This window comes from Anastrepha ludens, chromosome 4, assembly GCF_028408465.1.
Source record: "Anastrepha ludens isolate Willacy chromosome 4, idAnaLude1.1, whole genome shotgun sequence".
Taxonomy (NCBI): Eukaryota; Metazoa; Arthropoda; class Insecta; order Diptera; family Tephritidae; genus Anastrepha; species Anastrepha ludens.
In genome coordinates, this window is record NC_071500.1 from 91,208,519 (window position 1) to 91,223,830 (window position 15,312).

General features: G+C 36.6%; 1 protein-coding gene across 1 annotated transcript in view; it reads right to left on the reverse strand.

Annotated features, from left to right (window-relative positions):
* LOC128860174 (zinc transporter foi) overlaps window positions 1-15,312 on the reverse strand; it is a 67,918-nt gene that overhangs the window by 13,521 nt on the left and 39,085 nt on the right. The window contains exon 2 of the mRNA XM_054097466.1: window positions 7,477-7,780. Within this exon, the coding sequence (XP_053953441.1) occupies window positions 7,477-7,780 (304 nt within the window). The remainder of the gene's footprint in view (window positions 1-7,476; window positions 7,781-15,312) is intronic.

Genomic DNA, 15,312 nt, shown 5'->3' on the forward strand with positions numbered 1-15,312 from the left:
TTCAGCGGTTGAATCGGTACGCGTATTAGAAATGGAGCAAATGACTTTCCGTCATGTTCTTTAAAGTCCGGAATTATCAAACGTCAATCAACCTAAGTGATGGGGTATGGAGGTGGCAGAAAACGGTCGTGAAGAATCATATGCAGATCACTCCGGCGTAGACTGCAGCAGTTCTGATCATCGCATTTCACAACCTAAAAAAAAATTAAAAACAATTTCCCTTTGTAACTCTTAATAAAAATTTGTTGACATTCGCGCTCGTTAAAAAACTAAAAAAAAAAAAAAATAGGCACGCATAAAAATTTGATATGAATCAACTGCAATGTAACTGGAGTAAATATTGGCTCTCTCTAAACAAAGAAGGTTGGAACCTGTCCGTGTGTCGCTGCCACTCAGCTCGTACGCTCTTGTTCATCGAGTCGCACGTTCGGCTGATAGTGGCGCGAAAACAAACGACGGGCTACACTGTACCGTAAATTCAGATTAAATTGAGCTATTTGGTATAAAACAAATATGGTGGTTTGACAGCAGTAATGTATTATATAACGTCGAAGTATGAATGAAATTATTTTCTTTCGAACGAATTAGTGAATGATCTTAATCATACTACGATTACGCTTAAGATTAAACCTTAAGCATGTACAATCTGGATAATGGATCAAAATAATAGGACTATGAATAAGTTCGTGCGGTTTTACAACAGATGGCGTAACTTGATTATTATTCCATCGATCCACATTTCCAAACATTCATTGGAGAGCTACTGTCGTAAGGCACAAACGTCAGTATAAGTTTTTTATTTGAAGCGTAAACAACAATATTTTTACCACACTTGAAAATGTCGAATTTCGTGCCAAATAATGTGTTTTTGCGGGGAATTCTTCTTCATTATTTTAATATGAAGAAAAAAGCAGCCGAAAGTCATCGTATCTTGGTGGAAGTTTATGGTGAGCATGCTCTATCTGAGCGAACGTGCCAGAAGTGGTTTGCACGCTTTAAAAGTGGTGATTTTGGCTTGGAAGACGAAGAACGCGAGGGTGCGCCGCCAAAGTTCATGGATACCGAATTGGAGGAATTGCTCGATCAAGATCCGGCTCAAACGCAAGAAGAGGTTGCAAAAACTTTGGGAGTTGATCAATCAACCATTTCCAAACGTTTAAAAGCCATGGGAATGATCCGAAAGGTAGGCCATTGGGTGCCGTATGAATTGAAGCCAAGAGACGTTGAACGCCGTTTTATGGCATGCGAACAACTGCTTCAACGGCACAAAAGAAAGGGTTTTTTGCATCGAATTGTGACTGGCGATGAAAAGTGGGTCCATTACGACAATCCAAAACGTCGGGCAACGTATGGATACCCTGGCCATGCTTCAACATCGACGTCGGCGCAGAATATTCATGGCCTGAAGGTTATGCTGTGTATCTGGTGGGACCAGCTGGGTGTTGTGTATTATGAGCTACTGAAACCGAATGAAACGATTACGGGGGATGTCTACCGACGACAATTGATGCGTTTGAGCCGAGCACTGCGAGAAAAACGGCCGCAATACGCCGATAGACACGACAAAGTTATTTTGCAACATGACAATGCTCGGCCACATGTTGCACAAGTGGTCAAAACATACTTAGAAACGCTCAAATGGGATGTCCTACCCCACCCGCCGTATAGTCCAGACCTTGCGCCATCCGATTACTATCTCTTCCGATCGATGCAACATGGCCTGGCTGACCAGCACTTCCGTAATTACGATGAAGTCAAAAAATGGATCGATTCGTGGATTGCGGCAAAACCGACCGAATTTTTCACAAAGGGAATCCGTGAATTGCCAGAAAGATGGGAAAAAGTAGTAGTAAGCGATGGACAATATTTTGAATATTAAATTTGTAACCATTTTACGTCAATAAAGTTTCAAATTTCGAAAAAAAACCGCACGAACTTATTCATAGTCCTATTAGTATAATTTTTTTTGTTTCAATCAGAAAAAAAATTGCGTGATATTTGCCGAGACCGCCCCCTCTCTCCAACGTAAGATTAGATGAGATTTGACTCGACCCCCTCCCCCCTTAAATATCTCACGTAATTTATGGACGCCCCCTAAGAAGGCGTTGTTCCTAAGCAACGACAGGTGGGCATTTCCACTATTTAGGACAGGTAGCGGCAGGCTAATCCCCTGCCCTGTCAGAAATCAAAATGCTCCCGAAGGGAAGCTAATCCCCAAGAAAAAAAAGCTTCTCTCAATCAGAGATAGGCAATAAATCATATCTATATTGAACAATAAAATTATAAAACAATAACTGAAAAATGTATTGTTATTAAAAGCGGCGCATCTATGCATATCATGTGAATATTTTTTAGCTATAGTTGTCATTAAAAATGATAATGACATTGAAGTAGCTTCAGTTTTGAGCTCGGAATAATTGATGCTTGAACATGCCATAAAAAATCTATTCTCATTATAATTACAGTTGTGTTGGGAAGTACAATTGTTTGCCATTGTTCACCCATTCACACATGGAAATGAAGGTACACACAGTCTGTCGCATAGAAGCGTGACTGCCGTGATTAGAAACTACAATATTTGACAAATTCCATTCTAACAAACCGCATTGTATGGGCTAATAATATTTACTTATAAAATACCCAATATATTCAAAAAAATGTATGGCCTCCGCTATTACATCTTCGAGTCATACTTTGTGTTAATTTTTGCGCAAGTTGTGGAGGTTATCGGCTCTAAATCGGTCGAAATTGCCTTGATAACCTTGATGGACGGTCAAACCCACATTTGTTTTCTTGAGAGTTTTTGTTTAACTATATTCAACACATTTTCAATAGGGTTCTCATCAGACGGCTGTGCAGGCCAATCCAAAATTTCAATCCCATTTTGCTGCTTCTACTCTACACAACTTCAGCTTCGATGCTTGGGATTGATTCTATTATTTTTGTAAAATCCAAGGTGGGTAGTTCTTCCAATGATGGAAGAATGCTTTTTAGTAAAGTTCTTTTATTCATAAGAACTGAAGGTAATAATGCTTTTTTGGTACATTTTATTCATCAAAACTGTACTCAAATTGGCGGTAAATACAAATCAACGGCCGTATTATTTTTCGCAGAAGCAGCCCCAAACGTGAACCTTAGCTGGATGCTTAACAGTTCGTTGAAGTTGTCGATTACCAGTAGTACTCGTACACCTGGACCGAAGTAAGTAACTATTCGCTCAAAAGAAAGATTCATCCGTAAATATTACTTTTGCTCAATTCCGTTCGGAATTTACCTTTGCCCATGCAAGTCCTTTTTCAATGTGTGACAGAGATGAGATGAGAGCAGCGGTTTTTTCAATGTGCTTCGGAATTTGAGGTCTTCTGCATGAAGACGTTCTCGAATCGTGTCTTTGCATAAGCTGACACTACTTTTCCTTAAAACTGCTTCAGCTTCACCCAACGATAATTTCCACTTTGTCACATCAATGATCTTCTGATTTTGCTTTGGAGAGGTATTTTGTTTTTGGGCTTCACCGGGGAGGTCATCAACATTTTTAACTTCTTTATGCCATTGCACGATTAAATTTATGTGCGCCTTCGATTTCGTCAAATATTTTGTTGCAAATGTCGTAACATTTTTGAACCTTTAGAGTATGTAGGCTACATGCCTCAAATCGTACGCGGAACTCACTGCAAAATCTAAATTTCTCACAAAACTAACTAATTGAACAGCGTGTATTGCGGAAAGGATACACCTATTTTTTATAACGGAACTGTTAGTTTGAATTTTGCCGGTCAAGTTTCTATTACACAGACTGTACGTATTTGTGTATGCGTTGATGCGTGCGTCTATTGGAATACAGTGCCGACCACAACTGAATGCAATGATGATTATTCTTCTGTATTAACAATGTTTTTCGAAGAAGAATTTTTTGTAGCAAAATCTTTAAGCTAAAGAATATAAATCAAACTTTCAAACTTTGTACAAAATTTAGAAAAATTCAATAAATTATAATCTAAATTTTAAACTTTTCGATCTGAATTTTTAGATAAATATCGTGTTTGCAGTAAAAAGGCTCATGAAGTTTTAGTGCAATAAGTGTAAGTTTTAAGTATCTAAGCAATCGTGTTGATGTAAAATAATTACAATTAAAAAAAAGAACAAATAAAAATAAAGGGTGATTAAATTTTTAAGGCCGATGTTGAATGTAAGCCACACCTAAACGTCAACATTTTTTCTGCATTTCATTTGATAATTTCCAATTTCATACCAACTCAATTTGAACCATAGAAAGATACACAATCGAGCAACGCGTTAAAGTTATTCAGGCATATTATGAAAACGGGCGTTCAAATCAAAATGCATATCGCGCACTTCGTGAAGGAAATCATCTTCAGTGATGAGGCACATTTTCACCTTAGTGGATTCATCAATAAGCAGAATTGCTGCACTTGGGCGAATGATAATCAAAGAGTGATTGCCGAAAAATCAATGCACCCACAAAGAGTGACTGTTTGGTGCGGTTTATGGGCCGGCGGCATCATTGGGCCGTATTTTTTCCAAAATGAGGCCGGTCAGGCAGTTACTGTGAATAGTGTTCGCTATCGTGAGATGATAACGAACTTTTTATGGCCCGAATTGGAAGATATGGATGTGGACGATATGTGGTCTCAACAGGACGGTGCCACTTGTCACACAGCTAACGAAAGAATGGCTATTTTGCGCGAAAAATTTGATGGGCGAATAACCTCACGTCGCGGCGAAGTCACTTGGCTGCCAAGATCATGTGATGTGACACCGTTGGACTTATTTCTTTGGGGCTATTTGAAAGAAAAGGTGTACGTCAATAAGCCAGCAACAATTCAACAGCTAAAGGGTGAGATAATTGGCACATTAATGGCATAGAACCTCAGTTATGCCTCAGTGCCATCGAAAATTTGGAACATCGGATGGAGGCGTGCCGCCGAGGCCGCGGCTGCTATTTAGCCAGTATTTTATTCCATTCGTAATTGAACTATACCAATATTATCATAACAAGGGGAAATGATAATAATTTCTTTAAAAAATCGTATTTTATTCAAAATCAACACCGGCCCTTGAAACTTAGCCACCCTTTATAAAAAAAATAAAAATAAAATAAAGTTGAAAAAAAATAAAAAATTATAAAAAAACAAGTGTAATTTATAAAAACTAGAGTTTATTCTTTTTAATTTTTTTTTGCGGTTTATTTTTCTAAATTTTATATAAAGTTTCAAAGAATTTTTGGTCAAAAATTGGTTAACAACCACTTCTCGCGCAGTGCTCGGCTCAATCGCATAAATTGAAGTCGATACGGATTCCCAGTGATGGTTGCGCTTGGTTTTACCAGTTTATAATAAATAACACCAACTTGGCCCCACCAAATACATAGCATAACCTTCGCAGAATGAATCCATCTTTTATCACCCGTCACGATGCGATGAAGAAAACCCTTCCTTTTTTGCCGCTGGAGCAGTTATTCACAGGCGAAAAAACGACGTTCAACATCCCTTGGTTTTAACTCATAAGGAACCCAAGTCCCCTGTTTCTGAATCATTCCCAAAGCATGCAATCGCTTGGAAATGGATTGGCGGGTAACTCCTAATACTTTAGCAAGTTCTTCTTGCGTTTGTCACGGATCCTCATTGAGCAATGCCTCCAATTCAGCGTCTTCGAAGGTTTTTGGCCTTCCTTCACGCGGACGGTCGTCAACAGCACCGTCAAAATCACCGTCTTTGAAGCGACGGAACCAATCTCGGCACGTTGTTTCACTTAAAGCAGCATCTCCATAAACTTTTTGTAGCTCTCGATGTGCTTCAGCCGCCGTTTTTATTTTTCGAATGAAGGAGGAAAATCAACACTTCCCGCAAATCATGATTATTCGGCAGAAAATCAGACATTTTCACAAAACCAAAAATATATGATACCAAAACAAAATTACTAATATGTCGAAGCAGTTTGTTTACCATATGTCTAAGTTTGGTTTATGACGTTTAGGTTATGTGAGAATCGACTGGCACACACTGCTGGCGAAACTTAGTTGCTCACCTAATAAATTGTATATAAAGTTCTATTTATGTAGTTGCGATTAAAAGAGTAACAATATTAAAAAAATAATAATTAAAGTCAAAAAAACAGTATTCTCGAAAAATTTGATACAAAAACAAGTTAAAAAGTTTAAAACTTAGAGTCTGTTGATTTTTTTAAATTTTGTATAAAATTTGAAAGTTTGCTTTATATGGTTTTAGTCAAAAAACTGCATTCAAACACTTTTTTAAAGAATGAAATTTAAAAGGTTTAAAATTTAGAAAAAGTTGGGTGAATTTTTCTAATTTTAGTGTAAAATTTGAAAGTTGAATTCATGTAGGCTTTCATCGCTATCGTATGTAAACAAACTGAAGCTGTTGAGTTATTTGATTGGCCGACGATTTTTTTTATTGTGTGCGAAAATTAGTAAAAAAGAATAACCCCACACATACCCACATACACAATTATGAGGATAGATAAATGCATGACGACGACTCGGTCGCATTCTTCTCAAGTTCTCGGTCTACGTACTTGACAATTAAACGTCATTTAGCGGCCTATTGATTGAGCACATAAGCGGCCACTTAAGATTCGCTTACTTTCGTTTATTCTTATTGAAAAGTAAAAGTCACATTGACATCAAATTATGCAAATTAGATAAATTATAAAGATAGTTCGATAATGAGATGTCGGTATCTACTTGAAGTAATAAGCCACACGTCTCATTATACTCACACAAATATGAATAAATATAGGAATGCATGTACACACATACATATATAAGTATGAAAAATATCATTAAATGGTCATTTCAATTGTTCACTTTATGGCAGTTGATTTTGATGGAAGCACAGCTCTACTGTTGATGGCCTTATTATTACTTTTTATTGTGGAGGTCAAACTGATTATCTGCATAAAAAGCGTTGAATTGGTCAAAGTTGAAAGTGTTTTTTGCAATTTAAAGGTAATTTCCGAAGAGGTTGGCAAACTTTGCATAGCAAAGAATTTATAAATATTTTTTATTGAAAAAATAAATGGAATCTCTCCAATTGAAGTGGATAATATAGGATGCTTCTGATTCCAGTAAACAAGCCAGAGAGTTTTTTTTGACAGAAAGTATTTTTTTTCCAATCTTTCAACAAGAGAATATAGAGATTATACATCTCATATATTGTATATATTTGGCTCTTACATCCTATTATGGTATTTGTCAAAAATACACTCGGAGGTTTGCTATTACCTGTCGAGTAGCGAAAAAACTTTTTTCAACATTTGTCGTTTCATTTCTGTGGTTTTAAGCCTAAGCACTACTGAATGGTAATCACGCATCAACCCAGTCGGCATTGTGTTAAAAGTTTCGTTTTCGCTCCAATTTCGTTTTTTTTTTGTTTGATTTCGAATTCGAACTAAATGATCAGTTATATACATTTTTGTATCTATTTTTCTTACCACTCTCCCGTGGGTGTCTATGCTTGGGATCGTGCATCTCTTTGAATTCCAGCAAAACACCTTTGTCTTTTCCTCCAATTAGTATATCCAATTCGTCGGCGCTTTTCTGGTTCTGCTTCAACACTTCAATATCTTCATCGGATGGAGAAAGTTTCGAAATTTGTCTTTCGAAATATGCCGTCAACTTTGCGTCATCATCAGACTCTAATGTTTTGTAACCTTTTGGCCGATGTTGATCGATAGTGTGCTCAGGTTCAAATTCGATTTGTCCTAAGCCTAGATTGTACATCAAATGCTCGAGACCCTGTAAAGAGATGAAGAATGCTTTTAATGTGAGTTAAGCCATTTTTAATGTAAGCAGGTTAATGTGAGTTATGCAATTTTTAATGTATACAGGTTAATTTGATAAAGTTTTTATTTGTTAAGAGCTTTGTTTCTCCAACTAACGTACTAAATGCTTTGAAGTCATAATACATCTTATATATTAACCAAGGCTAGCTCATTAAGAGGTTTTATATTTATGTAATTGGTGAGTATTTTCTAGTAAATATTCTTTTAGATATTTTTTTTTTTTTTTTAATAAATATAATTATATGAGCGATAGCGAACGTTTATGATGCGAGAATAAGAGCTTTGTATACCTGAAAATCGAACAGTGCGAGTACCTCTACAATCGCTTGATTTTGGTTCATTGCTCAACTGCTCAAATGTTGGTTTAAAATTTTCGAACTTGTGATTAATTTGAGAAGCCAAGAAAACAAAAAATTTGTCAATTACATTAGAAATTATTTAGCTTTCTTATGGTATGAATAATTTGAAAAAAAATTGAAAAAAAGTGTGGATAAAAAGTGCGAAATAATTAAAACACGCACCGCTAAAATTGTCCTTTCGCCCCTACTTTGCCTAGTTGCTATTGACGAAGTTCTGACAATGCTAATTAAGGTTGGGGTTAAGGTAGTAGCATACGCCGATGACTAGGTCCTAATGGTATCGGGATCGTTTCCCTCAGTCATGGCTGAGATATTGCAAAGGTACTCAGTTGCTGGGCTGCCACTTGCGGCCTCCGAGTTGACTCTGACAAAACGCAGCTGGTGCTATTGATCAGAAAATATAAACCTCCACCCTTTCTCCTTCCAAATGAAACAACAACTTTCTCCCGCTTTCATCGGAAGTTAGGTATCTTGGAGTGATACTTGACTGCAAACTCCATTAGAAGCTACACATTGAAAATCGGGTAATGAAGGCCAGTATAGCCTTCTACCCCTGCATATCTATGTTCGGTAAAAAATGGGAACTCAAGCCACAGGTCGTACTGTGGATGTACAACGGCCACCAGGTTTTGCTAATTTTAACGTATGGATGCATGGTTTGGTGGGAAGCTCTTCGGAAGGGCTTTAATATGACTAAACTGGGGAGGGGGCAAAGGACTGCATGCATTGGCATCACCGGATCATCTAAAACTTGCCCCAGTGCTGCCCTGAATGTCGGTTTGCACTTACTTGCCATCGACTTTTACAAGGAAGAGGACTGAATTGGCCTCAGAGACCTGCTACCGGTCATCGGCATACCTCCGACAGTTGTTAAAGAGGAACTGCAGAAATTATTTCTCAGGAAAGCGCAGGAAAGATGGAGCTCCATTTCTTCATGTGCTACATGTACAATATATGAAGGACTCAGAAAGCCCTGGACTCCTCGCCATTCAATTTCCAAACTCGTAGCTGTGTTTACCGGTCACTAGACGATCGGCACACACGCCGAAAAGCTAGGGTTACCAAACAACCCCCATTGCAGAGGCTGTGGTGACCTTTCAGAGAAGGAGAATGTTGAGCACCTTCTCTGTAAATGTTCGGGTTTGGCAGCTAGACAACTAAGGTCACTTTTTACTTTCACCTTTCTTCGACAGCCTGGGACAGTGCGCCAACCTAAATCCCACCAATCTTCGCCAATATATCAACAGCTCTGGCTGGCTGTGGATATCTGCCTGTTGGACATGACATAAAAAACGAGGCTTCAGTGCTACTTGAGGAGTACCAGAGTGGTACTTCAACCATTTCACCTACCTACCTACCGCTAATATTACTTGAAAGAAATCGATATGCTCAAGCTCAGGCCAGTTCGGTCGTTAAACCTATAGTTGGGTAGTGTTATGCTACCTCCGAACGGCTGATGGCTTTTTTTTACAACAGAATAAACTCGGAGGTTTGCTATTTCTAGCCGACGGTCGACCGCTATTAGAAACAACTTTTCGTATCATTTGATGTTTCTTATCCACAGGGGGCTTCAAATGCAGGGAAAACGGTAATCACGTCTCGAAAGCCTCCAAAGCAAAGTGGCAAAATGTCAGTTAATCAGCTTATACGTTTTCAATAAATTTTGTTTAGTTATTTATTTTCTTGTTTTCTTTTAAATATCTTTTAAGTTTTCAAGCGTACATACCCTGTGGCGTCTTCAGAAATATGCATGAAATTTTGCGAATATTTGCCAGATTGTCATTAATGTAAATGAAAATCGTGACTGCACATTGTAACTGCACAAAATCGTAACTTATCTAAACTAACTCCCTTCGCCCAACGCCTTTCTAACGCAATTGCTCTAATATATGCATTTACTTGTTAATAAATATAACAGATAAAAAATAACAAAAAATCATTAGCAATTCAGTAGGGAACTTGTGAACTCGTGAGATGTCATAATATTTACAAAGCTTAATTTGCGTGACAATTTGCATAACTACAAAATAACATTTCTTTCGCACTTCATTTACAGTTTGTATATTCCCCATAAAATGAAGTCATAACTCAATCAACAATAATATTTTGCGTTAAGGGGTAAATTTAAGTATTTCTTACATTATAGATCGTCAACCGTGATGACTCTATTCTTTGCATTGGAGCGCAGGGAGAGGTATAGTTACGTTGCCGACTTTAGACGCGTTTTTCTTGAAACTATATTTTTCGAGTTGGCGTACACGATAACTCGAAAAGTTATTGACCGATTTCCCTGAAATTTTGCACACATCTTTTTTATGATATTACTTTCTATGTGAATTTACAATTCGAAAATTTTTCGAAAAAATAATTTTTTCGAAGCAAAAATAGTAGAAAATTCGCCCCAAAATTCAGTTTTTTAAAGCATTTAATTCCGCGAATTTTTTTTTTTCCATTTTTGTTTAATTCATATAGAAATTATGACATTAGTAAACAAAAAAATTTTTGGTTTTTTGTATTCAGGTCACTGACGCCGATTCTAAATGCCCGCCGATTGAGAAGCCCCGCTGCGACCTTTCTAGAAGAATGATTTTTAACAAAATTTTAAATGATTAAAATAAAAAAAAAAAAATATATTATTGTATTTTAATGTATAAATAAACTGTATGCCAATTTTGAAAAAAATATATTGACTCCTTCATTTTAAATAATTTTAATGAAAATCAGGGAAAATATGGCCGTTTACAGGTGTCTGTCCACTCAACATGAAAACAAAACTTCTTTGAATTATTTTGAAATAAAAAAATCGTGGTGCTCACATTTTTGATTGGTATTACATGCAATTTGTCATGCGTAGTCATCATCTCTATTATCTATGTATGTGTGTCCATATATTCTTCTTGTAATGAGTTTATTGCTCCACCATTGTAATTTATTGTAGTTTGGTAATTTCAAAATCCGTGCAGTGAATGTGAACTAATTTTTATACAAAACAATAACCGTTTTTCTTACTAGTATTCGTATGACAGAAAAAACGTAATTATTGATAAAATGGAAGACCTCGTAAAAAAAATGCGTAAGAGCACTGGTCGCCGTAGCTGAATGGGTTGGAGCGTGACTACCATTCGGAAGCGCGTAGGTTCGAAACTCTGAAACACCAACTATATATACATACATAAACATGTCACCGTAAATCCCATACAGCCCAATATTCCATCGTCAGCGATATTCGCTCCCGCCAACGTGCAAAGGTCCAGAGTCCAGTCGAGACAAGTCTTGTCTCTTTCAGTGTACATTTTTGCAATCGCCAGTTATATATCTTCAGAGATCAAAAATATACTACATGTTACGACATAAAATATGCCAAGACAATGTAAATAATGAAAAAAAAACTATGTTAAAAGTTAACAGATTCGATTACTATGAAGCCCAAGCTGCGCTCAACGGCCGCCTCTTGGCATGCAAAACGTCTGAGTGCATGGCTGTCATGAAAAAGTTTACTATAAAAACTGTCTGCCGTTTGGAAACGTCAAGATAACATCAAGAAGTGGGTCACAAATTGAGGGAGAAATTAGGCGCGAATTTCATCGTTCGACCCGATTTTTTGACTTGGCTTCTGAATGTTTGAAATTTTGGTTACTTTTACGTTACCAATAGAAGAAAAAATATTTTTTTTTGGTTAAAGTTTGCTTTTGCGGAAGTCAGAGCAAATTTCTAATTATTTTCAGAAAAATTACTGGCTTTTCCGTAATTTTATTATAGTGCAACCAGGGTTAAATAAACCACGACTTAAATGAACTCTTCCAACGAGTCACTCTGTAGAATGAAAACTAAATTTCTTTTGTACTGAGTAGAGTGAATAAACACTTGAGAATTGTATGAAAAATATTTTACAATGGCCCAAACGCTTATTAGTTATTACAGCTTTAGACAAGGCTATCGAGTGGGTCGAAGAATACACGAATTCTCTTGATATTATACCCGTCCTTCGAAATTTTGGGGGAAAAAAAATACTAAAGAAGTGTCTTAAAGGTGAAAAATAAGCAAACCAATAACAAAGTCTTTATGGTCTGTATGGACTTCCTCGCATTGAACTCCTAATCGATATATTTAAATCAATTAAAAGCCAAGAATCAATAATTTGGTTATTTTCGATGTCTAGCATAAGAATGTATACAGTAAGACAGATAACTAAACAAGAAAAACAATTTTGTTGTTACAAGTATAGGTATAACGGTAAGGTCAGACGGGGTTATGCGCAACACTTTGTTTCATTATTCAAGTTTCATATAAAGGATGGAAAATACAAGGTGGCGCAAAATTAATCATCCACTTTTGTTTGTGAATAACTTTTTTACGAAAAAATCAGAAATATTTTGAATGATGGAAATCTTTATTTTGACCTTTACTGCTTGTCTGTTTGGACATATACTGCAGCTGTTAAGTTCACAAGTGTCAAATATTATTGATGTCATTCATGTCTTTCGATGGGTTGATTAATTTTGCGCCACCTTTTACATGTGTATATAAGTTTTGCATCAATAGTTTTAAAAAGTTTTTAATTTTTCTTATACTAATAGGACTATGAATAAGTTCGTTTCGGTTTTACAACAGATGGCGTAACTTGATTATTATTCCATCGATCCACATTTCCAAACATTCATTGGAGAGCTACTGTCGTAAGGCACAAACGTCAGTATAAGTTTTTTATTTGAAGCGTAAACAACAATATTTTTACCACACTTGAAAATGTCGAATTTCGTGCCAAATAATGTGTTTTTGCGGGGAATTCTTCTTCATTATTTTAATATGAAGAAAAAAGCAGCCGAAAGTCATCGTATCTTGGTGGAAGTTTATGGTGAGCATGCTCTATCTGAGCGAACGTGCCAGAAGTGGTTTGCACGCTTTAAAAGTGGTGATTTTGGCTTGGAAGACGAAGAACGCGAGGGTGCGCCGCCAAAGTTCATGGATACCGAATTGGAGGAATTGCTCGATCAAGATCCGGCTCAAATGCAAGAAGAGGTTGCAAAAACTTTGGGAGTTGATCAATCAACCATTTCCAAACGTTTAAAAGCCATGGGAATGATCCGAAAGGTAGGCCATTGGGTGCCGTATGAATTGAAGCCAAGAGACGTTGAACGCCGTTTTATGGCATGCGAACAACTGCTTCAACGGCACAAAAGAAAGGGTTTTTTGCATCGAATTGTGACTGGCGATGAAAAGTGGGTCCATTACGACAATCCAAAACGTCGGGCAACGTATGGATACCCTGGCCATGCTTCAACATCGACGTCGGCGCAGAATATTCATGGCCTGAAGGTTATGCTGTGTATCTGGTGGGACCAGCTGGGTGTTGTGTATTATGAGCTACTGAAACCGAATGAAACGATTACGGGGGATGTCTACCGACGACAATTGATGCGTTTGAGCCGAGCACTGCGAGAAAAACGGCCGCAATACGCCGATAGACACGACAAAGTTATTTTGCAACATGACAATGCTCGGCCACATGTTGCACAAGTGGTCAAAACATACTCAGAAACGCTCAAATGGGATGTCCTACCCCACCCGCCGTATAGTCCAGACCTTGCGCCATCCGATTACTATCTCTTCCGATCGATGCAACATGGCCTGGCTGACCAGCACTTCCGTAATTACGATGAAGTCAAAAAATGGATCGATTCGTGGATTGCGGCAAAACCGACCGAATTTTTCACAAAGGGAATCCGTGAATTGCCAGAAAGATGGGAAAAAGTAGTAGTAAGCGATGGACAATATTTTGAATATTAAATTTGTAACCATTTTACGTCAATAAAGTTTCAAATTTCGAAAAAAACCGCACGAACTTATTCATAGTCCTATTATTTTTTTCCGATTTTTCAAAAATTCGTATTTGACGTTTGTTCACAAAAGTGAGTTGATACCCAGTACCTTTTGTAAAAGATATGTAATGAATTCATGGCATAATGGTTATATAAATGGCTAATAAAATGGCTATCGGCTTCTTAAAGACATAAATTACTTGAATTTTGGTGAAAAAAAGTATGAAATATGCTGTACTTCAGCTTTGACAAGTAGAGTTTTAATACAAAAGAAAAAATTAATTAAAAAATTTAATTAATATATATGGAGGAAATGCAGCAGACCGCAGCACAAAAAAAAAATTAATTATAAAAATGATTTTGGAGCTACCTAAAAGTGGAACTTTATTATATTATGGGCTATAAAACTGCGTGCTCTAAATTTTTCTAAAAATTCTGATTAAAGTTTGTAAGATTTTGTTGTTAATTTGCATAAAATTTGAAATTTGGATCTATATGGCTTTTGTAGTCAAGCAAAAGTTCAATGAAGTAATCAAACAACAAATCTTAGTGCTACAGTTATTTAACGCAGTGTATACTAGAAAAAAATATTGAGAAAATGGCTTTTTTTAGTCTGTGAAGCACTTATTTAAGTAACTTCTTAATATCGAAAACAAAAGCCCAGTGCTAAACAGCTAAATGTGCCATCATCTTCGCATTCACTTTAACTGCACTACGCAAAAATGACTACAAAATGCGCTGCAGCAAAATAAAAGTTTTCTTGCTTAATTAGCGGGCGCAATAATTAAAAACATGCATTATAATATACGTTCATATTTTCGCTCCAATAACTTGAAAGTAGCAGATAATTTAAATTTTCAAATTATATTCAATGAAGTGAATGAGTTGGGCCCTTTTCGAAATTACCAAATCAATTACATTGAACTGTCAGAACTGAAAATATATACATATACATACATGCAAGTATAAGCAACACTTTCAAATCGCACAAATAACACTCTAATGACGGTTTGAATGTTAAATAGAGCAGCAATTTTTAATTCCAATAACAAAAAGAGTATCTACTTAAATATTACGTATACGCCCCATACAAGAGCTGGAGATTGAGTGGTGTCAGAGTGAGGTTAATAAATATTGCGAAAAGCCTAAAACAAAAACAAATATCTGAAAGTGATATTGATTGAGTAGTAAACGCACACTAACAACAATATACAACATTTTGTGCAAATTAAATATAGGAAAAAAATTAATTGCCCACTTACCAGTACCAGTTTATTTAGCAGCTGCGTTCGCACAGCAGAAGGTAC